Source organism: Solea solea, chromosome 18 (genome assembly GCF_958295425.1).
Source record: "Solea solea chromosome 18, fSolSol10.1, whole genome shotgun sequence".
In the NCBI taxonomy this organism is placed as follows: Eukaryota; Metazoa; Chordata; class Actinopteri; order Pleuronectiformes; family Soleidae; genus Solea; species Solea solea.
In genome coordinates this window covers 19,338,100-19,365,417 of record NC_081151.1, presented here as the reverse complement: position 1 = coordinate 19,365,417, position 27,318 = coordinate 19,338,100, and the positions used below count along the sequence as shown (strand labels likewise).

The window sequence follows — 27,318 nt, the reverse complement described above, 5'->3', positions numbered from 1 at the left end:
AATGTGACATGACGGAGCGATGAGCTCTCCACAAGCAGACTGACATGTCAGTGCAGAACAATTACCCTTTTATATAATGCCACTCGAATCAGTTCTTTATTTTTACATAATAATAATAGCAACATGGAGTATATTATACGTAGAACCAGTTAATAAAATAGTATAAAATAGTTTTTTTATACGTAGAACCATTTTAACCTGAGATGTGTGTGGAGTGGCTACGGAAGAAATTTGAGAATTTGAGAAAAATGAATTTGAAAGAAAGTAAAAAATAAAACAGCATGAATTCTGAGGAAAAAAGTCTGAATTCTGAGATTAAAGTCAGAAACTCAGTATTCTTCAGAGTTATGACTTCGTCACTTCCTCAGAATTCCAGCTTTCTGACTTTAATCTCAGAATTTCTCAATGTTTTTCCTGAATTCTGACTTTAATCTCAGAATTATGAGTTTCTGAATTATGACTTTAATCTCAGAATTATGATTGTAATCTCAGAAATTATGAGTTTAATCCCAGAATTATGACTTTTTCTGAATTAACTTTAATCTCAGAATAACGACTTTCTGAATTCTGACTAATCTCAGAAATTAGGATTGTAATCTCAGAAATTATGACTTTAATCTCAGTAATTAGGATTTTAATCTCAGAAATTATGACTTTAATCTCAGAAGTTAGGATTTAATCTCATAATAAATATAAATTTTTTTTTTTCTTTCTTTCAAAAGCTTGTTTTACATGTGGCCCTAATACTCTTAATATCTTCCGTATGTGGCAAATCGATACACTGATTAAAAATTAGAAGGCATAAAAGAAACAATCAAAAACAATAAAATGAATTTAAAAAAAAATCAATCAATCAGATACATTCGGGGGGAAAGTAAATTAGTAATAAAGTTGTGCAAAAATGTGTAAAAAAGACATGAGGTGCACGATCATCCACAGACAACAACACGACGGTCGTCAGAAGGTGAAAATAGACATAAAAAAGGACACGGAGTGAATTTAAAGTGACAAAAGCCTCACACACTGTTTGTGAAGGCGGATTAAACACAAAAAGAGTAACCTGACTCGGGTGTGAGACCTGTAAAAATTAGTGAGTAGATCATAAAAAAAACACCTTTGGTCTATTTTGGTCCATGTGCACTTGGTTTGCTTAATGTCTTTGAGTTCAAAAGTACAAAAACACGCGTCCATTGTTGAGAACAACTTGTCCAATAGATATTTTTGCTTGAGGTAATGCTGACAAGTCGCAAACAGTTCCCTTTTTCTTTTTTTTTTTAACTCTCCAGTACTCAGTTCTCTTTCCTCTGCTCATGTGCTTGATTTTGAGGCCGAGGGTTACGAGCTCTATAACCATGTCATGAAGATGAAAGAGAGGCTGGCGACTCCCATGATGACTCCAAAGATGATCAACAGAATGGCCTGGAAACAAACAACAAAAAAAACACATTGCGGATAATAAATATAAACGGTTTAGTCTGCGCGTGTATTTGTGCAGCTGTGTCGTGTGTATCTACCCCGACGGAGTCAAAGGATCCGCGGGTTTGTGTGCCAATCTTGAGGTAGAAGATGCTCGGGAAAATAAACATCAGGCAGGTGGATGTTGTTGATCCTAAGGAAGAAAAAAAAAAAAAAAAAGCCTTTGACTTGCACTGACTACACGCAGGGCTGTATCATTCATAATATATGAGCAAATACTGTGATTTCAGCCCGCGTGATCAATAACTGGGGAATGTTTGGCTGCTTTTACAGTCACACAGAGACACTCACAGGAAACCGCGGTGGGAATCATACAACGTACCCACTATTCCAAACACGTTTCTGATATCGGGGACAAAGATGGCCAGGATCAGCACCACGCCCAGGATGCTTAGGGTTGTGATGATGTGGATCGGCCAGGAGAAAGGACGACTTCCGCGGATCAGCAAGATCACAGCCTTACGGGCCTGGAGCACACACACAACAATCCATCTTGAGACATATATCCCTGAACATTTGGGTCATAACGATCTCAAAATAGCCAAAAATGTATATTTTATAGCTTTAAAATGACAGATTTGCTAAAAACACAGCTTTATAAATAACAAATAAGTGGATAGAGACAGAGACTGCGGCGCTCTACTTACAGGGAAATGAATCAGAGGTACGGTCAGCAGCACGGAGAGGAGGATGGCCAGCCGGACCAGCATCACCATGACGTCCCGCGGCATGAACGCGTCGTAGCCGAGCAACAGCTCCGAGTTCACCTGAGCTGTGAGCAGGAAGCAGCAGGCAAGCGAGTGAGGACACGGGTTTTTTTTTAAGGAGAAGCTGCAGTCATTGTCTTTTTTTTTATTCAGGTGTACCGTAGAAGGTGAGGTAGCCAAACAGCGCGGAAATGAGGTAAAGCAGGAAGCTTAAGCCGATACTGACGTTTGTGATGTTCTGCATCCGGGCCTTAGTCGGCCTGAAAAGCACAAGGAGATGTTAAATGCACGTCATTATAGCAAATTTGATATAATATATATATATATGTATATATATATATTATATATATACACACATATATATATACATATATACACATATATGTGTGTATATATATATATATACACACATATATATAGCAAATTTGATAAAATATATATATATACATATATATGTATATATGTATATATAAATATATATATATGTATATATGTATATATGTATATATATATATATATACACACATATATATAGCAAATTTGATAAAATATATATATATATATATATACACATATATATGTATATATATATATATATATATACATATATATACATATATACACATATATGTGTGTATATATATATATATATATACACATATATATAGCAAATTTGATAAAATATATATATATACATATATATATATACACATATATATGTATATATATATATATATATATATATATATATATATATATATATATATATATATATATATATATATATACATATATAGCAAATTTGATGTAATATAATGTATATAATTAAATGAACCAACCGGTCCAGTTCACAGTAGATGGGCAGGATAGCGGTGTGGCACAGAAAGGAGAAGGCCATGGTGGGGATGGCGTAGGCACTCTGCGACACACAGAGGACACAGGTGAGGGGTTTGCATAGTCGCCATCGCAGCCGGGTTTCAACGTGCGAGCTGAAAAACCGGAACATTCGGAGGATTCTGGTCTCAAAGCGGCATCAAGCTGGGTCTGAACAAGTGTGAATGTGCATACCACATGTATATGGGGAAGTTTTTCTGTGTAGCACACATGTGACGGCCAGCTGCGCCGTGAACTTAGGTCCCTTTTACACGTTTTTAAATAAGTGGTGCGGACTGAAGCTCGTCACTGCTCCCCCCCCCCCCGCGCCGCACACCCACCATCTTTATATACATACCTCGCTGGAGATGACAAAGAGTTTGGGCGTGCACTCTGCGTCAGTGGAATTCGATACCTGGAGAAACAAAGCGAGAAGAGTGGAGTGAGTTCTTTGTAAAAGACGAGGAGACGTCCCCTGTCGAGCTGCCGCGAACGGGAGGAGAGTGTGCGGCCGAAATTCCACCCCATTCCAAATGAAAACAATTAGCTGATGCCAGGACTGAGGGTAGAGCATGGTCTGCATCATTTCTACAGGTCAGAGTTCACTTCCAGGCTCAGACAAGGTCACCCGGACTTCCTTCCCCCTCAGGACTGGCACCATTCATCCTAAACAGTGCTCTACGAGCTTCTCTGGTCCTCATCAGCCGGAGCTGACCCAATCAGTGAACTCAATCCTCTTGGTTTTTCCCCCCTTCTAATCCTTTGGCCGTGACATTGGAATCTTATGAATAAGCACAGGAGGAAAAGGGGGGAGGGGGGGATTGTTGTCACCTGGGAGGCTCCTGAAAGCAGAGTCACGTTGTGAGGCAGCGGGCAGGGGATGGACCACTTCTTGACCACAACCTGGGAACGAGACGACACAGTGGAGGAGAAGAGGTGATGTGAAGACAAAAGATGTCATTTTTGGAGGGGGAGGGGCAATTAAGACTCACCACAACTGTGAAGTACAGCATGAAGAAGAAAGCGATGCTACTGGTGTACCCCAGGAAGCCTGCGATGTAAGAGACATCTGGTGAGAATCGAGCGTTTGATTTTAGGCCGAGCGGCATTTCATACACCTACCGATTCTTGGCAATATGGACAACGGTAAAACAACGCAGATTGTGACTACGATCAGAAGCATCCTGCCGTCTTCATACCAGGTGTTTCTGGAAAACAAGGAGAGGACATAAATCATTTAAAAAAAACTATGCATGTGAAAAATGTCAGGGATGACAAGAGATGAATCTTTGGTGCCTGAAAGTGGACGAGCTCTGGAAATTTGTCTCCATTTTGTGCTCAAATAAAGAGCGACAGATTCGTCATGTGGTACGAATTAAGAGGCTTGAGCTCTTGCGAACCATAACAATTATGTAATTCACATGCAAACGTCAGATGAGACCACATTTCACTTGCCGGATTTTTGCAGAAGAGGGAAAATATTTTCCTTAGCTCAGGGATAGCCTTGACGGTTTACTCAGGATTGAGGAGCTCTAGGAGGAGGAGGAGGAGGAGGAGGAGGGGCAGTGATGGAGGTGACACATGTGAAAGGCATGCTGGCTCAGTCAGGGGTTGGGGTCGGGTTGGGGAAGGGTGCTGCTGTGTGTTGGGACGGCAGCGCGGGGGGTCACGAGGGACTGGCTCCACAACTCTTTATGGGGCTTCCACAGTCAGCAGCACCTGCTCTGACCACATCAACACCCACTGACCCTTGTTTGGCAGTTTCACAGCTGCGGCGCTTCCATAGGCGCTGATGGATTCGTCTCTGCGTCTACACCGCTCTCGGTGAGAGACCTTTCGGCTCTGACCTCCAATCGCTTCTACTCCAGCCTAAGTTTAGCCGAAGCGTTCGTCCGCGGCCTCACTAACCAGCCTTCTCTGCTTTTACGAAAAAAACAACAACATCGACTGTCATTAGGGTCCATTTTCAGAAGCCTTGAGGCTCAATGCAAAGGCACAGGATGCCCAAAAGACCCATGAAATGTGTAACATTTCACGGCATAACAAGACGCAGGAAAAGCGGCTCAGTTAAGGTCGTAGTGCCAACGAGGCAATCGTCCTCACAGTCCTCAAGATCAGCGTAAAGCCACAGCGGTCCACATCTCCGGCCTTGAACGTTAACTTAAACACAATTGGAGAAACTTAGTCACAATAAAGAAAAGCTTCTTAATAGCAGGCAACTTGTTTATTTTCGGGGGGGGGGGGGGGACTTGTTTGTCTGTTCACATCCCAAATCTGCTCATTAACAGCAACGTCGTGTTTCCCCTCAGCAGTGAGCTGCAATTAGAATGGCAAAACTGATATCCCCTTGTATCAGTCTGATTCCGGGGGAACATGTGCGAGAGATTTGGGGGGGGGCGGGGGGTGAAAGGAGAGCACTAATACAAAGCAGCTGTGTGTGTGGAAGAGTCAGATGTTGACGGATCGGGCCGAGAGGCCGGCTACAACTCTCGCTTAAACCAGTGTGGCCAATAATAAAGTGATAGTTACATTCTTGGCCGGCGACTTGGCTTCGGAGGGCTCGTCCTCGCAAGGCCAATGAAAGACACGGGCGTCCGCTGCTGAAGGGTGATGAATGGCTCCGTGTCATAAACACATTTCCTCTGGGCATGTTTCATGCTATACAGCACAAGTTTCCCGCCCCCCCCCCTCAATTGCTCACAGACACACGTGTGCGTAGTGCGCCGCGGTTTGATGAACAATCTTCTTCCAGCCACATTATTCATACATTCTTATTGCCCCCGGGCTCATTCCAGTTGGTGTAGCTTTTGCGCAGAAGCGTAAACTTTGGCTCCAACGTGATCTACGACATCATTCGTTATCTTAATGCGGCTCGTTTAAGAAGGAGGAGCAAACGCAGAAACTAAATGTGTTTGTGATGGAGCTCACGGACGGAGCTTTACACCTACGCTGTGTTGTCTGGGCCCAGGAGGCTGCTTACGGCCGCAGGAAGCTCTGACTTCAAGATGAACAGATAGGATGCCATTGCTGGGAGGGGGAGAGAGAGAGGGAGAAGAGAGGTTCAGTACATGTGTTTTTCACATTTAAAAAGAAATCTAAACTGCACACACTCTAATAAATCAAGTCGACTGCCGTGTTTGTGATTGTGCTGCTACGAGCGATCATCCTACGCTGCTGTGTGCGGACGGTGTGTGTCCACCACAAGGAAATAGAAAGCAGGGGTGGAGGGGTTGCACCGTGGCTCTGAGTTAATGCAGATGGGTGGGGCAGGCAGCTCAGAGGGATCATCAGCAAAGCCCTTGGTACAGAGGAACAGACATTATGCAGCTCTTCCAGTTGCTGGAGACCGGGAGCTGCAGCCAGGATGGAGGAATGCTAACAATAATGATCTCTGACGCTAATCCAGGTATTTCTAACCCTACTCAGCCCTCACTAGGAAACAGGATATTATCTGAATTTGATGGGTTCCAACGTACTTCCCCCCCCTGAACACTCGCGGAGCCGCCGAGGTCACATCAAGCCTCCAAAAACATGAGACGAAAAGGGAAAACGGAAGATGGAGACTGTACCGGGAAAAGAGGATATGTTTGCTCCAAAACAGGGATTCAGTTCCCGTGTGTGGTCACTCATAAAGGGAGATAATGTTAAGGGATTTAAATTTGTGAAGCCAGGCATAGCCAGAGTTAACTGGGACCTTACTGCCCCTGGGGCAGGTCTTGCGCTCGCCATTTAATAAGCCGAGCCCATAATCCCTTAGATCCTGTATTTGTTTATAGAAGAGAATTCCTCCAACAGTCCGTCGGCCCACACAGACACAGGGACACTCGCTCTGAGAATACTCAATGACGTTTATGAGCGGCAAACTCTGCCAATAATGGGTTATAATGAGGCGACGGTTGCTTTCGAATTTCAGACAAAACGTCTCACTGCAAAAGTTCATCCGACGAGTAAACTAAACGTCTTTTTAACAACACAAATGGGAAACATGGACACAAGGGCTGGGTTTCAGGCATTTGGTTAACTTTAATTCAATAACACTTTTACGAGAAATCCCCGAAAGGATGATACTTACATCTCTAAACAAACAAACAAACAAAAAAAAGGCCCTTGAGTGAAGAAAAGGGGATTATTATTGGTCAAGTGGTAAGAAAACATGTTCTGATAATAAGCATTCATGTAAAATTGCTGCAGACCTTGTGTGTGTGGTCACAAAGCAGTGAGTGTGTGTGTGTATTCAACAGAAGCCAGAGCCACTTTCATTTCATTATGAGTGAAGGGAGAGGTAGGCTGTGAGAGCTCTGGGCTGGTCAGTAATTAAGGTCAATTGGCCCATCAGCCTTTGGCAGTGCAGATGAATGTTTACTCAGAGTGAGACTAATTGCACTCTTATAAAAGAGGCACGGGGTGTAGACAGATGCGTGCTTGAGTGCCGGCTCTCACAATCTCACACATACTGCCCCATGCTGGGAAAACCACAGACATACCAGAGGGCCTGGCAATAATCCACTCAGCCGCGCCACTAATGACTGCAGAGGAGCTCACCCACCTCCGTCCTCCGCCGCTTGTGGCCGAGGCACAGCTAGAGATGGCAGTGGAGCGAAGTGAGGGGGGGGGGGGAATAAATGGAAGAGTCCCATTAGGCTACTCAACACTCAGGGGTTTTTACCATCACTGATCAATTAGACACAAAGTCAGGTTTCAGGCCCAGGGGAGGGGTCTTTGAGGACAGCAGCGACAGAGTCAAAGGTTATCAGGGAAGCCAGGATAGTGGCCTTACAGGAAGCGGGGAGTAGTAAAACTCAGATGTCCAGTAGGAGGCACTATCTACCTCCACAATGAACTGACAAGAACTGGGCTCACGGCACTCGCTCACAGTCCAAAGTGTAAAATGAAAGCAGACTTACCACCCATATTTTGAACGAGAATAGCGATGCCAACGAGAAACTGAGAAGAATTTCAAAAAGGTTAGTGTGCGTATTTGTGAAATATACACGTGCATGAATTTCATTGTCATCCACAAGGCGACACTTACCTTTCCTGGTTTTTGCAAGGCTTTCCCTCCAAGATCTTCATATGAATTGATGCCTATGAGAGTCAAATCAATGACAATGAACCAATTAGAGTAATAATCCCATGCATATTCCTGTTTACATGTTTCAGAGCTCAGTCTGATTATAACTCACAACTCAATCCTCAGTCCTTTGCTGTAAAACCTCCAATATGGTACTATAATCTGATTAAGAGGTCTAAATAATGTAACTAACATTAGAAAAGTCTTAATCTGATTACTTGTCATTCTGAGTACAGGCTAAGTGTGGTGAAGGCAATCATAACATTATGTTCACATAGCGGTATCTGATCAAACTATTGCCATAATCAGGTTCATATCTGGATATTCATGTAAATGCGGTTAATGAGCCGTACTATAATCACCCATTTAAAAAGAATAGAAAGAGATTAGCCTAACATCACATTCTCAACAGAAACTGGGCGATGATTAGTAGTTCACACATTCCATTATAATCTCTTTTAATCTCCTGTCTTGGCTCATTATCAGGCATTACTGCCACCTGAATCAAATAGGAGGAAAAACAAAAAGAGAGGAATATAGGTCTTAAAACAGACGACAAAGCATGTAGCCCTGAGTTAATCATGAGTGAAGAAAGGGCGGTGGTTCAGGGTGTGGATTTAAACATCTGGCTGACACCTTATGGACAAAGCTCATCTAAAGTTAGACTGTGTGTCCATTGATAGTCTCTCACCTGTTTGGTCACATAGCTTCAGGAGGAGGTGTACAGAGTACGCTGCCAGGCTGGACACCAGTATCAACAGAATACTAGTGATGAAAGGCAGATTGGAGCGAGATCAGTGGCTGAATATGTCAAAACATTTGGAAAGCGACTTGGATATTTAAACAACTCCATTGTGGAAGGCGTGACGAGTGCATTCTCACCAGAAACCAAATATACCAGTGCTCGCCATGGCATAAGCCAGACCCAGTATACCACTGCCCATGATGGCATTCATCAGGTTAAACACGGAGGACGTGAAGGAAGCTCCTTTGTCCCTGGTCTGTCCTGATGTCTGCAAATGTAAAAAAAAAGAAAAAAGAAAAGAAAGGAGAAATGGTAGAAAGATAACAAAGTTAAACAGTGAGGGTGAAGATAAAGGAGAGCAGAAGAAATCGGATTATTTCTGTAAGAGCTTTAGTGGTACAGTATTAACAACAACTGGCCTGTCCTGATGATGGATGTCATAAAACAACACTGCAGTGGCATGTAGGATCAGGGGATGGAAATGGGAATGGATGGGCTGGGATTTGAGCGGCTGGCTGTGTGTGGGACAGCTGCCTGAGCTCAGGATAAGGGGAGCTGCCCAAACTGCCTGACCTCTTTAATAGGGGATATCCTGGAGAGAATGAGTAGCAACTCTGGTGTCAGTGTCACAACAAGCTCAAAATTGACCTGCGAGCTGCTGAATCTGATTCACCCCGAGCCTACAGTACTGAAAGACTGGAAGTAAACTATGACACCAGAAATACATAGACAGACTGCAGCATATGAATAAAGACAAATAAAAAAAATAAAAATAAAATGTTAAATACATATTTCACTGACGTGTGGCTTTTAAAATAAATTTATCTCAAACTCTTTAAAAATCTATGCGTATTTTACATGTTGGTCCCTTAATCACCTTGAAACCTGAATCTTGAGGTCCCTACTTCCTGGTTTGCCTCAGAACATGGCATATTTTATATTCTTCATCACCCGTCTCCACTAACTGGAACACAGTCTGTCTGCTTCTACTTATTTGTTGTTATTGTCATGTTTACATATTTTTCTGGTTTTAGTCCAGTGTGGGGCTACTGAAATAAATGTGCCAATGTCTATAATCTTTCATGTTTATATGTTGATGTTCATAAACGTGCTAAAATGAAAAGATAAGAAGTGATATATTAACTGTATTCCTGCTGAGGGCCTCCGTTTTTTCCCATCATGCTCAGCACAATGCTGAGTGAATCAATGAGTTTACCCATAACAAAGATAGTACTATCATGATTGGTTTAATTAAGTGAGTGGACATGTTACAATGCTTCCATCTCCCCCATGTCAGATAAACGGGTTTAAGGACTGTTAACTAATAATTACAATGATAAATATTATAAATTTGGATTATTATGAATCCTACAAAACTACTAAATTAATCTACATCTTTCTGCTTCTGATTTATCAACTCTCTTCAACATAAAAATGAGAGAAGACTTCAAACCGTTGACAAATATTGAGAGTTCACACATACATCACCCATAGAAAAACTGTCACTTTCAACCAGATATAAGACAATAACTACTTATGAAATAGAACATAAAGTTACGCCTTCTATATTAAAGTTAACAGCCTTACGAAGAGTTTATGTTGCACAAGCACAACTACAAGTAAGACTGGGTGAGTTCATACAAAAGTGTATAAGGTAGACTCTGTAGCGCTCCCTCGAGAACCACAGATTTAATCCTATAATAATCACGATGAGTTAACTGGTGTAAAAGTCAGGACATATCTACTTCAAAGTGTTTTTTTTCCCACTTGACTAAACAATACACGTCTGTCATTATACTAGTAGCATGTGTTTTTAAAATACTTTTTTTGTTTTTTTTTTTTAAAGTGCTAGGCTGGAGAAACTGGAATTATCCTAAATGTGGAGGAAACAAATGACACATAATTGACATTGGTGCATTCAAAACCAAGATCCTTTCAAGACAGACAAGTGCTAGTCATAATATGTTTGTGACCAGTTACGTTCCCACTTTCATTAGCACTTTTAAGACTTGTTTACAAATGTAAAGTGCTTTATAAATCATTAATATTATTATTTTTTTTTTTAAACAATGGAACTAATGTCTTTATGTCTATAATTGCTATTAATTTGTTTTAGTTTTTCTATTGTCGTTGTTATAGAGACTGTGGGGAACGAAATAATCCTTTAAATGCTGTCGACGTCGTTAAGGTGGAACACCAGAGAGAAACTATTGTAACATAAATACATACAAACTCCATCAACTCAGACTGAAGCACAATTAATTGAGTGTAACACGAGAGACAGTGACGTTTTTACACTTACATTTGACAGTAAAGGAGAAGTTTCACTGTCTTCTCTGTCCACGGCGGTGTACTCGCTGTATGAAGCTGGGCGTCCATTTCTATTAACACTCATTTTCTACTCGGGGAAACTCAACACCGTGAACTAACTACAGTAAACGAACACTCGGTGCTCCGTGTCGCCACTTTCAGCTGCTCCACTTCACGTCAAATCACGGTTTAATCCACTCTGGAAAACTCATTCGCCGCTCACTGTTGTTGTTGTTGACTGCCCACCACGTCACGTGCCTCCCACTTCCGTCGCATGAGAACGTCAGAGAGAAGAGCGTCCAATCAGGAATGAGCGGTGCCCTCCTCTGACCAATCACATGTGGTCCAGCACTGATGACGCAATTCAAGCGTGCCTGTTGAAAACGGAGGATGTCAAGGTCTGAGCTGAAATTGTGCATTTTTATCGATAATTAGAGCATGGTTGTGACTTTTTGAGCGTCGTGTTGTTAGTTATGTGTTAAAGCTAACGTTTGCTTTGCAGTTCAGATGTGTTTGTTCCACATTTCCGCTTCTATTTCAGGCTCCTCGTCAGAGTCTTATCATCTGCACACACTCTGAGAAACCTAAAACCTGCTGCTGCTGCGCGCCGGAGCCTGTGTTCTGCAGCCTCCGTCTGTCCTGACTCTGTTTTGAAGCCCATTATGGAGCCAAAACTTTACCAGCCGCCTCCAGGGGTTCGAGGTATGACCTCGCTGGACAAAGAGGCCTTCACACAAAGCATTTCTGTCCCAGCTCTACGGGTGCCCACCAGGGTCTTGAACAAAGTGATTAAGAGCCTGAAAAAGTGCGCCCTTCAGCGCCCAGGATTGTCCAGAGTGGTGCAAGATACAGAAGACAGTGAAGACTTTCGTCTATTCCTGTTGGACCCTCACAGAGTTTCCTCAAAAAACTCCTTCTCTGAGGCTGAGGCTGAGGCTCTGAGGGCTTTTGGCGTTGATGACGAGCTTGTGTCTCATGAGCTGCAGCTGACCTACGGCAACCTGAAGAGTGAAGAAGTGCTGGAGGCTGTGCTGCCTCAGGGCCAGGATGTGACCTCTGGGTTCAGCCGGGTGGGACACATCGCACACATGAACCTGAGGGAACACCAGCTCCCATACAAGAACCTCATAGGTGAGATGCACACGTTTAATAATGGGTGATATTCTCACTCATTTGAAGGTGACAGTGTTAGACTGATGTGCAATCTATTCCTTTTTCATCGTCTGTGAAACTGCTTGTGCAAAAAGTGACCACTGAACGCGTTCTTCTGAAGTCTGTTGATGAAGATGTTTAACGTTTGATGTCATGAGTAGATTTATGGCAAGAATATGTATCAACTAAGATCATAAAAGCTGGAATTGGCTAATTATCCACCCGTTTTAACTTGAAAATGTTGCCTTCACATACTGTAGTAAAAAATATATTCCTGCGTTTGGTCGCAATAACATCTTAATTAACTTATAGAAAAATATTTTTAAGAGTTTAAACTTCATTTATTTGTGTAGAAATGAAAATATACATTTTTAAAAGTTATAAAAATAAGATAAAATGAAAAAATAGTAACAATACATTGTATTGAACATGAGCGGGAAGGTGGTTGGTGCAGATGACATACCTGTGGAGTTATGGAGACGTCTTGGATCAGATTGTGTGACACAATCCTGGAGAGTGAGAAAATGCCTGTGGAATGGAGAAGTGCCAATTTTCAAGAACAAGGGTGATGTGCAGAACTGCAGTATTAATTACAGAGGTATAAAGTTGATCAGTCACACCTTGATGACATGGGAAAGAGAAGTGAAGATCAGTGAGCTGCAGAACTGTAAGAATACCACAGATGCAATGTTTTCCTTTGAGAGTGTTGATGGAGAAATATAGAGGAGGAGTTGTGCTGTGTCTTTGTGAACTGAGAGAAAGCTTATGATCGGGTGCTAATAGAAACTGTGGTATTATTATTATGAGGAAGTCAGGAGTGATGGATACGGTGAAGATGCAATGAGAAGCATAAGTGGATTAGTTTAAATCGGACACAAGACATTAGTGAGGCTGGCGATGATATGTGGATTAGAGACACTAAGCAGAGCTGGTTTAGGGCGTCAAACTCTTTGCCTCAACAAGTGTGATGCTTCTTTTTTGTAGGTCAAGTTATCATGGACAAAAACCCCAGTGTGACCTGTGTGGTCAATAAGACAAACACAATTGACTCAACGTACCGCAACTTTAAGATGGAGGTGCTGGCCGGAGAGGAGAACATGGTTGCCAAAGTAAGTAATAGAACAAATAATCTGACGTTATTTGTACACACATTTCCCATCTCCGTTATTATTTAATGTAATTCGAACACTTTTTGATGCTCATGTCGTTGATCTGTGTGTTGCAGGTGAAAGAAAACGGGGTGACCTACGAGTTTGACTTCTCCCGCGTGTACTGGAACTCCCGGCTGAGCACCGAGCACCAGCGCGTGGCGGGGCTCGTCAAGCGCGGCGACGCGGTCTTCGACGTGTTCGCCGGCGTGGGACCCTTTGCCATCCCCGCCGCGCGCTCGGGCGCCAGCGTGTTCGCCAACGATCTCAACCCGGAGTCGCACCGATGGCTGCAGCACAACCGCAAACTCAACAAGGTGGAGAGCAACGTCCAGACGTTCAACTTGGACGGCAGGGCTTTCATACAGGGACCTGTGAAGCAGGAGCTGCCTGCGCTGTTGAAAGGAAAAGGCAGCGTTCACGTGGTGATGAACTTGCCCGCCTTGGCTTTGGAGTTTCTGGATGCATTTCGAGGTCTCCTGCAGGAGCAGGCTCCCTGCGATGACCCTCTACCCACAGTTTACTGCTACGGCTTCTCGAAAGACGACGACCCCGAGACAGATGTGGTGAGGAGGGCGTCGCACAGCCTCGGATTCTCCCTGGAGAACAGATGCTCTGTGCATTTTGTGCGTAATGTAGCGCCCAACAAGGACATGATGTGTGTGAGGTTTACACTCCCTAAAGAGGTCCTCTTTGGCAGCAGCAGCGAACAAACAGGTGAGGATTCGATTAATTTGAATTTGAAAATATTTATTTTACAACTCAGTGGTTATTCTCCTTTGTTTACCTTCAAATGTTGTGTTTTTCTGTGTGTCTCCACAGAGTCTTCAGGAGAACCAGTCCCAAAGAGACAGAAGTGTGAAGAAACCACAGATTCAACATAACATGTACTATTTTAGTTGGAAGCGTTCGTTAAAAAAAAAATCAAAAATAGGAATATCGCACGAGTTCGGAAATTATGGCAAGAAGCAAACTTTGGTTAAATCCTTTATCTCCCTCTGTTCATATCATTTTGTTCACTCATTTTTAAATAAACCTGTAAAATGACACAAATACTGTTTTCAACCTGTGGTTTATTTCAATATAAAATTAACACAAAATATAAAAACTTATATACATTAGCAAAAAAACAAACACGTCTACCCACCACAGCAGCTCTTCAAAGTCGTAGCAGCGCAGTATTTATAGTCCCTTTCTACCTAGTAGCTACTGTTAGCCTTTCAGAGGAAACAGCCCGCTGAAAGCATCCTGAATGGCCCGATGACACGCCAACGCCGAGGAGTATCCTCCAGCTGTGTCCTGAGGCATGGCGGCACGCACGTGGTTCAGATACCTGAGAACACACAGAGAGCCGTGGTCAGTAACAGGAGGGAGGTATTTTGTAAATAATGCGACACACTGGCAGCTTGAGAGCTGCTTTCAAAAAGTGGTTCCCTGCGACGGTACGTTTATTCTTCATTAAATCCACGCTTGAAGTTGTTTTTTCTGGCTCTCTGGAACACTCTTGGCTCTTTGATGAGATCGACGTAGAGACGTACACGCATTAACGCTGGAACACCTTGTGCCTAAAAGCCTCCCCAACACAACTCTATTAAAGTATTATAGGTGTCTTTTATTTTTTAAGTGCTTACAGATGTATCCTGCCAAAGCCCCTTTTCAGGTTCTAAAGAAGCCAAAAGTCAGTGTTTATTTTCACATTGGGGGGCACAGATGGAACGGTTGGAACTGTTCCGTCTCTAACCTGCTCAGCCACTTTAATCCTTCCTCCTCAGTTGTCTGCCATCGCGTAAAAAATTGGCCGTTTGTTCACATTGGTGCAGCTTTCTTGCATCATCCGACGACAAAGCTAATAAAGCAAAGTCCTCCGACAACTGAGACAACACGTAGCTTTGCCCCTCAATACTGTCTCCCCCCTGCAGAAATCATAGCCCGAGCAGAGAGGTCTAAAGCCCTCACACGAGTCTGCCTTCGTGGCCCTTGTTCCTGTGAGCCGGGGAAACATCAAAGTGAAATGGAAATCAAGAGCACAGACAGTCCTCTGTGATTTCAGTGCTCATTCAAACTGCTTTACACAGTAACCCAACACCTGTGGGGAGACTCAGACTGAGAGCTGAGGCTCGTGTGTATGTGTGTGTGTGTGCAAGTATGAGAGATGGCCAGGCACAAAAAGGTGTTGGTGAGTCTGCTCGCTGAATGGATCTTATTTCGGCTTTGATGTTTTATGATTCGTCAAAATACTTCGGTCATTTCTTTCAATAAAACCTAAAATAAAAAAATATTACACTATTTCATGAATAGGGCATGCGGGACATGACCTTGTCAAGTTTTATAACGGACAGTGAAAGTGAGAAGATGTCAGTCAGGTCCCGCACACAAAGACCACTCATCACCCACTAGAGAAACAACACACAAGTTCAAAACAGGAGGCTCAGTGATTAATAATAACTTCATTAGGTCCAAGCTGCTGTAGCCTGTCCTTCAGAGCACTTGAGGGAGGTCTTCTCGTATGGCTTCCTGCATGAGATGAGTGCTATCTATTGATTATGTTGTACTGGGCCTTTTTAATGGTGAAAAAAGTGGGCTATTTACAGCCCGGCTAAGTCTGCTCTTCCTGCTAATCTAATCCCCAAGCTACTCATGTGGTCATTCCTTCCAAGAAAGCTGAGAGCTCTGTGTAACTTTATACCTGCCTGCCCCTAAGGAGGGAGTGAGAGAGCAAGAGAGCAAGAGAGCAAGAGAGAGAGAACATGAAGGAGAGGGAGGAAGAGGGTGAGGAGCGTCGGCGGAGGGGTGGGAAGCAGAAAAAAAGAGGGAGGATACGAGGTGAAATCACCTTTGGGTATCATCATCAAATACCCTCCTTCTCTTAAACCAACCCCGTCTGCCCTTTCCTCACCCCTAACACCCGGGGTTAGTTCAGTTCTGCTCCATTAACTCAGCTGCTGCATCCGCGTCTTCCTGTAAAGACCCGATGCGTTTGCCGGCTTCTACACGTTCGGAACTCGACTCTCTTCGCATGACTGTACTTGACGACGCCGACAAATTAAAAGCGGACTGACACCGGGGAGGACGTGCAACAACAAGAAATGCATTAAAAGATGTTTTTAGTACACTCGCCTACAAAAACAGACCCTTTTACGCCGCCTTCAATCATAAACTGAGATACAGACACAGTACCGCCCTGTAACAGATGCTTCGAGACCCTCTGACGCTACTGTTTCCCTGTGTGCATTAACACTCTCCATGCTCTCCCACCCCCCCGTCTCCCCCCGTTCCCTCGTTCTCCCTTTCCTCTCCAAGGACTGGACTGCCTTTTGTTCGCAGGGCCCTGAAACCCAAGCCATTTCAGCCGGTAACATCTTTCACTCTCCAGGCCCCACTGGAGCATTAGCTGCAACTCGATATGGGTCTTTTCAAAGCCTCGTATTATTGGGTAAATATGGGTCACTTTGGACTGGCCCATTATGTCGCTTTGAGGGGGGCGGGGGGGCGGGAAAAGAAGAGTGCAGGTGATGAAGACGACTGAATAACACAGTATGGAGATGTGTGTCAGACTGCTGTACACACTCAGAGTAGTGATAAACAATGGGAATGAATAAGCGTAATAATCCACTGGAATCAACGGCGTGTTTATATTCTCAAACGCTCGGTACAAGATGAAGTGCTTGTGTTATTTTTTCAAACTCTACTCTCTCATGCTTTCGTGTGCAGCCGGATCAAAGCCGCACTACTGCAATAACAGCATTTTTCCACTTGAGTCTGGAAAACCTTAATACCTGGGCAATGTCTCCTGCTCGTGCTAATAAACGGTCAGAGATTTTCCTGACGGAACAGCGAGCGCGTTCCCCCCCACCGCCCCCCGCTCACGCTGCTTGGAAAACACTGCAGAGCCCCGTCTCTAATTCAAAGTGAAAAGATAAGTGGCGAAATGTTCCACCGGGTTCCGTGTGAGTTCCAGCTGAGAATGTGTGGCTTCTCTCTGTGTTTGGAATCGGTGATGCTGCTGCTGCTGCTGCTGCCGGGGAATAGGAGGGATGTTTGGCCTCTTGAGGGAAATAGCTGCAGGGCTGGAACTTGGGAGGGGGAAAAAGAAAAAAAAGTAGATATCAGATGGAGGTGCAGATTGTTTTGGGCCTCTTGTCTAGACTCCACGTGTTGGATGGAATTGGATTAAGAGGAGGTTTTTTTTCAGCAAGCCGACGCTTAATCAACATTTAAACCACAGCGCTGAATGTACGAGACAATAACAGCATCAAAATCAGCCCTTAAAAAAGTGGTGTGGCTGCTTCCACACATGAAGACTTCCTCAGTCATGTTCAAAAGAAGAGAAACTGGATGTAAGCGATGCCTCTTCATTTTTTTTTTTCAACGCAGACCTCACTGATCCCGGGTCAGTCGTTTCTACAGTGTAAATAATCGGAGGCGTTTTGGTCGTCAGCATGATTCATGACTCAGAGTGGGGGGGTTTAGATACAACGGTGTGTTCTGATGAATCCACAAAGAGAAGCCACCTCGCACTGGACAGGCGATATCTGAACCACGTCTGAAGGAACGTGGGGCTGCAACGAATGACACAGGAAGTGTCCGGAAGTCTTCCTTTAGCAGCGGTTGAGGATTCCTGGCCTAGGAATGATGGTGGGTGGGTGGGGTGGGGGTTAGTTGGGGGAGGCACACACCTGCCAGATGATTTGTCATTATGGAGGGGTCAGCACTCAGCTGTCACCCCCTAATCACCCATCCTACCCCTCAAGTCACCCCCCCCCCCTTTTCTCCCCCAACCCCACCACAGACTCCAGTCCTCCAAAAACACCCCCTGCATTCCTAAGGCGGATCCGGTTTCAGTCACAGGCCTGCTGCCCCATCTGCCCCTCCTTTTCTAAACTCTACCCTGAGAGAAAATGTACCCCTGTGAGAGACACAGCACACTGAGCGCATTGTGTGGATGTGCACTATGTGCTTCTGTGTGTGTGTGTGTGTGTCTCTCACATGTGTACGACTACATGTTTATCTACAAGCGGAGTCGTCCCGCGTGCCGGCGCAAACGCCTAAAAACCGACGGAGTCGAAGGGTTTTTTTTTTTTTTTTTACTCGCGGAGAGTGTGTGAATTGGTCCAAGCTGCGGCCTCGAAACAAAAACCCCCGCAGACAAGGCAAACACAGAGGACTCTCACAGGTATACTATATCTGTCAACAGCCGTCTTTCTTCACCACGGGTCATGGGTCACACTCTTCCACTGAATACCGCTTCCTCTGGGACGTGTGTGAGTGAGTGAGTGAGTGAGAGAGAGAGAGGGAGAGATCCTCAGCCATTAGCCTGCCCACCATCCGCCAGATTACCTCAAGTTGTACAGCGGAGGGGGCGCTCTGTACAGTTACCTCACATCCTCACAAGCCCGACAGACTCCTTATCTGTTATCGCGTGTCTTATCGTCGCCACTGACAAAGGCCGAGTCTGTCTCTCTGTATCACTGAGGTGCGGATCACTGACACTTAGTAAAGGGGGGGGGGGGAGAGACAGGGACATTTTGAGAGTGTTAACAGAAGCAACACTTGACATTAACACGGTATAGAAACACATTCTCACGCGGCGCGACTGGCGATCTATAAGTCGCGCTCGGGGGCTTGTCGGCATTTGTGATAATGATGCGAGTTGATTCCGTTGCCCGTGACAACGGTCTATAGTGCTCCTGAACTCTCCGACGTCTCGCTTGAAAAGACACCTGTCACTCTTCATTCAAAGCATACTTGTGTGCCTCGGCCCTGCGCCTCTTCTCTCTAGCCTGATGGGGGCAGTAGAGGCTGGTTGACTGGGCCCCGCCACTGGTTTCACACCTATCTGCAGCACACACCGCGCCGAGCCACTCGATACAGAGAGAGAGGGAGAGCATCTTTCTTTCGTCTCCTGAGCTGCCACTTGATAACTCTGCCCCCCTGGAGAGCTTGGAGGAAGGAGGAGTGAGGCGGACTGGAATGAGAAGGGAGGATAATGACATGACATCAGTGTCGTCGTTAGCCAAATGGGGCCGTAAACAATGGAAAAGACATATGCTGTCCAGTGAATGGCTGCTGGCGCAAGGCACACCCATGCGAGCGCACACACACACACACAGCTAAAGAGCCTTGACATTTGGATGTAACATTCTGGGAATAGAGCACCGATACACAGAGGAAGAATGGAGTTTTCCCAGGGGCGGGATTCGCCTACACAGGTATCGGTTACTGATGCACCTCGAGCACCGGGGAGAGGCAAAGGAGATTTCAATCATCGAGAAAGATGGGAAACAAATATACGGGGGGCGGGGGGGAAGGGGGTGGGGACACAAAAAGACTGAGACAGGTACAGCAAGGGGGAGGGGGATAATTCATACTTCCTGGTGAGGATGTACCTCCTTCCATGAGGTGTACATGGCAGGTCTATACAGCCAAGCTTGTTTTCTTCACCCAGCTCTTAAGAAGGGAAAATGAGCTAACTAATCCCCCCCCAATACATTGACAGGCCCTTGGCCCCAGGGATGAGGAGCAAATCTAAGCATGCGATTCAAGGCAGCAAACCTCTACACAGATCGGTGTGTATGTTAAAATAGTCAAGAGACACATCTCCTCACCGTTCGCCGGGTGTTGACCCCGCCGCCTCTAGGCTGCGACACAAATAAACTCGCTACAGAGACCGGTGTCCTCGGAGTTCCCTGCCCGCTGGTGACTCACTTACAAGGAGACTGCTGGTCTGCCTGGTGCACGGCCCACAGAGGAAAAAACAATAACACTGAAAGGCAGATCTGTTTTCAGTTGACCAGAATACACGGTGTACCTCCCGCTCTGTCACTCTGGAATGCTCCTCCCGCTTCTGCCCCGCTTTCTTTGGGTCAGAAATGACTCACCCACAAGTAAAAAAAAAAGCCTCCTGTCGAGTACAGTTTGTGCTTATTTTGATTTGTACTTCAAGAGTGGATCAATATTTGCACAGATCTATGGTAGGGAAAACAATAGTGATCTGGCCTCCACCAACTCTGTCCGTTAATGGTCTGTTTACTGAGACTGACGGGATAATGGCCTGGGTGGGGGCAGGAGGACAGCGGCCACGCTCCACTCTATTTCTGATCTAGTTAGTAACGAGGAAAGCGAGCGCCTATAGTACAGGGGCTACGCGCTGTGAAGATGGCGCATCCTGTTGACACAGACGGTTTTTGCAAGTCAAATAGCTGGACTCAAGCCTCCGCACCTTAATGTTGACTGCACACTCTTTTGGCTATGCAAATGTCCAATCTATGAGTCCCATGTCTGCAGTCAAGCGCTCAGACCCAAGCTATGAAAACACTTAAAATGGTCCGACGAGCACCGCGCCGAAGTCTACGGTGACTGGCCACGTCGGCTCCAGTAACACAAGACGCTGCCACGCGCGAACCAGTGTGTAACACTGAAGAATGGAGCATATCGGATATCTGAGGAACCAAGTTCAGCTTTAGGTCTTGGCTATGGTGGCAAACCCAAAGTATTTAAGGGAAAGCCCTATTGTTGTGCGAGAGCCAAATAAACCGTTTTCCCATAAATGGCTCTATCTGGCAGCGTTGCGTGATATTTTAATTGGCCGAAAACAAAAGCTAAATATGTGCCTCGAGACATTATCTAACAGAAGTACACGCAGATCAAAGACTGTTGGCGCTCTTGAGGGAGTTCATCTAAGGTCATGCTAACCGGCGCCTCAGTCTCCAGCTCATAACTTTAAGCATCAAAGCCATGTTTGTGTGAGAGCGTCAGAGTGCGTGACTATTTGAAGCCCAGAATACGAGACCCATCTCTCTGAGGTGCCATCACTCTGCTCCCGTCACTCGGAGCACTCTTGACGTTCCGCTGCTGCACCCCGCGTCCCCCCGCGGTCAGCGACCCCTGACCTTCCCCTCTTGCAGAGCCATCAGATGGATCTGTGCCCTGCAGGGATCAGAGAACCCGGGATACATGGGAAAAAAGCTATTCATGGACATTTTCTAGAGATTCCTCCAGGTTGGTTGCTCCCTGCACATGGAGTGAAAAAGAAAAATAACATGGCTGACTTGCACTTTCATCACAGAGTGAGAGAGGGCGGGGGGGAGAAAGCAGGGGAAAGAATGATTTGTATGCAATTTAAACCGCATATTCTGTAATTTGGTGATGGCAGAAATGGATTCAAGAGTACTCTACAGACCGTGTTTAGTCATCCTGCCGACGACCAGTGCCAAATCCTGGGTCACTGGTAGTGCTCTTGGCCAGCTCGGCCAGAGCTGGAAAGACGGAGAGCTGAGACCTGGAGTCGGCCCAATACGGCAGGGAGATGTTAGCAAAAAAACTGCAGCTGCCAGGAACTACAGGCTGTATGGCACCACTGACTCTTCTGGATATGTCCCTCCCTCCCTCCCTGCCTCCCTTCCTCCAAAGCACTTAACATGCAGTATAAGCCAACACACACACACACAGAAAACAAACAAACAAACAGACACACACACCATTCACATAAACACTCGGACGCTGAGGGAAGCTAAAGAACACAGGCATATGAGGAGAGCATCACTCAGAGACCCATTAACCCTTGGCTCTCAACCAGAACAGTGAGCAGGCGTCCTTTAAGTACATGTTAAACATAGCTACTCTCTGTGTGTGTGTGTGTGTGTGTGTGAGCACAGGTGATTTATGTATTACTTCTGTGAGTTCATGTGTTTGCACTGTGCCCATAAAAAGATTGAGTCACTTTAAATGAAGACTTAGGGGGGGAAGGTTCCAGGGATGGAAACGAGTGCTTGACCTCCATGTTCAGGTATTATGGTCACAGCAAACTACCCATCACTTTAACCCTTCAACTGGTGTGTTTAGGTGCGACCCACTTCCTCGCGCGTCCCCCCCGAGAGACGAGGCCCAGACTAAACACTCATTCGCTCATGCAGCGGCTCCCCCCTTCACTCCACCAACAACAAGGCAGACGCATGACGAGCGCTTCCATCTGAGGGCCTTCGGTTTTTTTCCACAAATTACAGAAAGCGACGCAAGAATGGGGGCAGGAGGATGAATTTCAAAATATTATACACACACTGGCATTTGGTGAAGTGCGTTGAGCAAGCTCTGTCAGAGAGAGATGGGCTAATTTCAGGGCAACCGGGGCCAACACAAACAACTATTCTGGCGAGCGTTCGTTGTCAGCACTTGAGGTTTGAGTCGAAAATGTTCGCCGCTCTGCAGCCAGTTTCTCTTTCCCCTATTCCCCCCCCCGTATGATTTGTCCTTGTCCAAGATCCCTGTTGGTCTTTCATCGGCTCAAAAACTATTCTTGTAGAGAACAATCTTTCGATCCAGATGCTCATGTATACACACACACACACACACGTATTTACATTAACTCAAGTACATAAACAGACTTATTTGAACAATAATGGAGGCATAACATGCTTCCATTCAGGTTATGTCTATCAGTACAAGAGGAGGTGGGTGTGGGGGGGGGGGGTTAAATCAGCTGCCGCTTCAGTCTCTGGCTGCTGTGTGTGTTGGGATTCATGTCACAGCCATGTCAACATAAACCTCATATGTTTCTGTTTCGGTCTCCGAAGCAGTATTTACTTCATCCTTTGATTTTGTTTATTGAAGGCTTTTACTGTTCAGAAGCAACGGAGCGGTGGCGGGGACGCCCGGCGAACGGGCTGCAGCGGCGCTACGTTCATCGTAATTCTCAGGGCTCACGCACGGGCCTCTGGGTGCGTGCCAGTCAAGGAGATGGACAGCGCTACGCAGCCATTAAAGAAACCTCACACAGTCAGGGTCCTATCATCTGTGGTAAATCATAAGCACCTATGCACATCAGGGGAGGAGCATTTGATATGCACTGTATGTGTGTGTGGAAGGGGGGGGGGGGGGGGGGGGGGGGGGGTGTTGAATGGACATATTTGGCACATGCAGCCTTTACTCTGCGCCAGTAATGAGGCATCTGTCTTTAATAAAAGCGCTCAGCTCGGGTCGTATTTATTCAGGTACAGCTGACAGAGAGAGAGAGAGAGAGAAAGACAGCAAAAGGAGGCATGGAACTTCTTTTTCCTGGCAGCCGCGCAGCACTCCCGCGGTTTGTTTTTGGGGGGGGGGCAAAGGGACAGGAAGAGAAAGACTCAAGACGCGTTGAAGTAAAACGCACGGCTCCGGTGAGTCCTGCGTTGACTGGACATCCCGTGCAAGAGGCCAGACCCCTAAGGCCCCCCGGGGGACACGGAGGAGGGGTGTATTAGCTCAACCCGCTTGTCTCACTTGAAGGCTGTGCTCAAGACAAATCACCAGTGGTGCTCGCTGTCACTGTGGGCCTTGACCAAGACAAACAGCCTTGTTTTAAAACAAGTTCCTGCCCCCATTTTTAGTCCCTTTCACCCCCGTTCATACGCGGGTAAATCCACATCCCCTCACACATGCGAGCACATTCCCTTCACAGGTCATAGGACCCGGAGCTGTAGTCAAACGCTCTACACGGGGGACTCACTTTTCACCTTCTCAACACTGTCTGCATTCTCTCTCTCTCTCTCCTCCACACACACTACTACATTACACAAGTTACATTGTGGCCAAAAAATGCTGTGAGAGTGGAGAGTGCAAGTGTGCACTATTCCTTGCTCGTACTTGAAAACACACTGCATCTTGGGAGTTGTGGTCTGTGTGAACAGGGCCTGACTGTGTCACTGCCTGTGGCCTGCACCAGTGGGACGGGTGTTCCAGAACTGAACCTCATTTATCTCTGTGGCAAAGCAGTTCCTTCTCCAGCGTCGGTCCTCCCAGATCCCTGAACTGCTGACACCCTAAACCCCCCCACCCCCCTCCTCCTCCTCTGTGCTCCTGCATGCGGCAAAACTTGTGAGATGTGTTTCATCTGCATATTGATCAGCCTGGCCAAAAGAAGTAGGACCTCAGCACTTCCACTGAATACATAATGTAAATAAGAGCCAGTTATTCTCTAATACTGAGGAAAATCGTTCCCATTTCCAGGTAAAAAGGTTGTTTTTAATGCCGTTCACCGGGAATATCGATGAGCTGATAATGAGAAAACCCTCATCAAGGCATGTAAACAACGTGCTCAGATGGGCACATCTTTGCCAAATGAAGATTAGTGTGTCTTACCTTAAAAAAAAAAAACATTATATGACCCCCGTTTTGCTACTATCACCCAATAAACACAGGCTGACCTCAGTGTGTGGGCAGGTTTTTAGTGCCAGCCAGCTGCAGTGCAGACGGCTGGGCGCTGGGCTGTCTGATGGATAGCTTACATTCGGTGAGGACTGGACCAATGGCGTCGCGGATTGATTGGCCCAAAGGGGCTGTCGGAGAAAGCACTTCCTGTGTGTGTTAATGGACGCTGCTACAGAGGCACTGTGGCGACTTGTGGCAGGGTGATGGTTGTTTCTCTCTCGTCCTCGTCCTCCCTCCCCCCTCATTTGCTCTCACTCTCCCAGTTAATCAGAGAAGAGTCTCTAACCCCGACATCAAAAACCCCTACGATACACTTAAGCGACGCAGACATTTAAAAAATGTCATTATTTCCAGGAAGCTTTCACAGGAATTATAAGGAAATAAAGAACCTGTTATTGCTAATTCCTCATTTAACTCGACAACTGTTCTAATGTTTTTTGTTAAAGTTAAACATAATAAGTTTGTACCCGACTCTGCTCAGCTGCTCCAACTCAGGCACTGGTGGTCCATAGGTTTCAACATGGAGAGGCTTGTAGTGGTACAGGACTTCCTCTATCTTGGGCACAGGTAGGAGAGACACCGTCTGCCGCTGAAAGACAAAGGGCCACAGAAAGACAACATTCAACAGGGAACAATGATCTTTACTGTCTGTGTTTAGTATGCAGCACAACAATGGAAACTCTGGCTACAGCATAATCAGATGACACAAACAGAAAAGCATCCTGGAAAAGGCCCTAACGCCAATCACAATGCTGCAGGACTTGAAAGACTGGTTTTGGGGAATACACGTTTTGTCATTTTCACTTTCCAACCCATGTTTCCACCACCAGTGGTGGAACAATGAGTGGGCATGTTTGTCTTGGTCAACGGGCTGCTGGCAACTCAACAACAATGGTTGATGGTATTCTAAACAAGGAAAAATCAACTTAAGCTTTCACAAAAATCCAAAAAAGGGGTTTGGTGTTTGCCTAACAAGTCAAGTCAAGTGTCCAAATCATCATCATTTCACACACAGGTGAATCTACTTCATAAAATCCTTCAGTAAGTGATTATTTTACGATGATATTTCAGTCCAAGCTACTTCCCTAATGTCTTTGACCACTGCGACGGAGTGAGAAATGTGGTCCTTGTGAAAGACACAGCAGAATTGTTCAATTTGGGGCTCCGCCATCACAAGGGGAATTTCCACACGGCTTCAGACCACAATGTTTTCTCCAGCATTACAAGTAATAACACTCCGAAGACGAGCCGGTCATGAAACAGACCTGGAATTAAGAAGACGCTGTCTAAACAAACACAGACTCTTTTACCGAGTACAGGGGAGCTCGGAGACAAAGGGGGATAAAAAGAAGAAGAAGAAAAAAAAAGATAAGCGATAAAACCAAAGAAAGGAGAAGATGGGGAGTGAAAACAACAGAAGACAGAATGAAGCTGATGAAAAGCGAACTAAATGAGTAACATGTGCTTTGTGGACTCGGAGCGATTGCCCTCGTACATGCTTTGGACCTTGCTTTAAGCCAAACACAACACGATGGTCACAGTCACAGAAACAAAGAAAAATTAATACTTAGCGATTAGCAGGAGGGGATTTCTTTACATTATCATTAAGAATGGGCTAATATGTCAGGTATTTTATTGGCTAAAAATAACACTTTTACAACTATTTCCAGTACAAATCTAGATATACCATGTTTCCCATAATGACTATCAGCTGCCTTAACAGAACGAGCCTGAACCTGTTGCATTTAGAAGTGGTTTGTACATGCAGGCGGGGGTAGTGAGAGTACATTAACAGCCAAGAAAGAGGGTTTTCCAGCAAAGAAATCATGAATCAAGCCATCGACCCAAAATACAACATGTAATAATACTGTTCTTTTGCCGTTTACTTTCGTTTTAACGTAATCAAAATAAAATGTTTGTTTAATGATTTTTAAAAAAGGAAGAAGCAACATCTGACAAATAATATTTTAGTAGCTCACACGTCTCTACGGTGTTCACGCAACCTTTGACCTCGAGGTGCTACTGATCCTCTATCCTCTCCCACCCATTCATCCAAGTCCAACACAGTGGAGCCCCACTTGAAGGCTAATGAAACCCATACTCAGCCACTCTCCCTCTCTTCAGCCTCTCCATCCATCTTCTTTCAGACTTTCAGCACAGTTGACTCCCCTACTGCAGAAATCAAAGAGACGCGCAGGGACAGTGGGGTGGAGAGGGAGGACGGAGGAGCACGGTCTATGATGATGGAGAGGTAAAAAGAAGAGTGGCAAATTGGGAGTCGCAGATAGCTTAACGGCAGTAAATCAGGACTGTAAGTGACACGCAGGACGGAGCCAACACTCTCGCACAGACAGACGTTTCCACTGCATTCCTCTGCAAGGGCACCTTGAGAACTACGACACATGTCAGCACAAACACAGAGTAACTCAAGCGCACGCAAGGGAAAATGTCCAAGTCTTGCGAGTACGTTTAAAATAAAATTGCAAAAAAATAAGGACATGCCGTAAATTCAAACTATGCAATAAAGTGAAGCCGTCTGGCCGCGCCTCTGAAACGGCGCTACGTCCTCTCACGGACCGCTCTGTCCTACACTTCACCTTACAACACCGCCGAAACTTTCACTCGTGAACTCATCACATCCTATTAAAAGCCTGT

General features: G+C 45.4%; 3 protein-coding genes across 4 annotated transcripts in view; 1 reads left to right on the top strand and 2 right to left on the bottom strand.

Annotated features, from left to right (window-relative positions):
* Positions 1-920: 920 nt before the first annotated feature.
* Positions 921-11,448, bottom strand: slc38a6 (solute carrier family 38 member 6). Its single transcript, XM_058616136.1, has 16 exons — positions 11,175-11,448; positions 9,010-9,140; positions 8,819-8,892; positions 8,089-8,141; positions 7,961-8,000; positions 6,005-6,083; positions 4,179-4,264; positions 4,049-4,107; positions 3,888-3,959; positions 3,415-3,471; positions 3,023-3,102; positions 2,343-2,443; positions 2,124-2,248; positions 1,799-1,943; positions 1,515-1,609; positions 921-1,419 (listed from the first exon to the last, which is right to left on the bottom strand). The coding sequence occupies exons 1-16, from the start codon at positions 11,265-11,267 to the stop codon at positions 1,345-1,347; spliced, it is 1,365 nt and encodes a 454-aa protein (XP_058472119.1). The 5' UTR covers positions 11,268-11,448; the 3' UTR covers positions 921-1,344.
* Positions 11,449-11,482: 34 nt separating this feature from the next.
* On the top strand, positions 11,483-14,529 carry trmt5 (tRNA methyltransferase 5). The gene is made up of 5 exons (XM_058616135.1): positions 11,483-11,580; positions 11,724-12,313; positions 13,319-13,443; positions 13,560-14,199; positions 14,305-14,529. Exons 1-5 carry the CDS (start codon positions 11,573-11,575, stop codon positions 14,364-14,366), a joined length of 1,425 nt encoding a protein of 474 aa, XP_058472118.1. The 5' UTR covers positions 11,483-11,572; the 3' UTR covers positions 14,367-14,529.
* Positions 14,530-14,535: 6 nt separating this feature from the next.
* The window catches only part of mnat1 (MNAT1 component of CDK activating kinase), a 29,924-nt gene continuing 17,141 nt past the window's right edge, over positions 14,536-27,318 (bottom strand). For both annotated transcript variants that reach the window (XM_058616137.1, XM_058616139.1), the window contains exons 8-9: positions 25,131-25,252; positions 14,536-14,815 (exon numbers count right to left, since the gene is read on the bottom strand). In XM_058616137.1, the coding sequence (XP_058472120.1) occupies positions 14,695-14,815; positions 25,131-25,252 (243 nt within the window). In that variant the 3' untranslated portion in view covers positions 14,536-14,694. The remainder of the gene's footprint in view (positions 14,816-25,130; positions 25,253-27,318) is intronic.

Coding starts and splice junctions, on each gene's coding strand:
- slc38a6 (XM_058616136.1), bottom strand. CDS start 11,267: ATGAGTGTTAATAGAAATGGACGCCCAGCTTCATACAGCGAGTACACC. Junction 9,141..11,174: donor CTTCTCCTTTACTGTCAAAT/GTAAGTGTAAAA, acceptor TTACATTTGCAG/ACATCAGGACAGACCAGGGA. Junction 3,960..4,048: donor TGCTGTACTTCACAGTTGTG/GTGAGTCTTAAT, acceptor TCTCGTTCCCAG/GTTGTGGTCAAGAAGTGGTC.
- trmt5 (XM_058616135.1), top strand. Junction 12,314..13,318: donor CCCATACAAGAACCTCATAG/GTGAGATGCACA, acceptor TCTTTTTTGTAG/GTCAAGTTATCATGGACAAA. Junction 14,200..14,304: donor CAGCAGCAGCGAACAAACAG/GTGAGGATTCGA, acceptor GTGTCTCCACAG/AGTCTTCAGGAGAACCAGTC.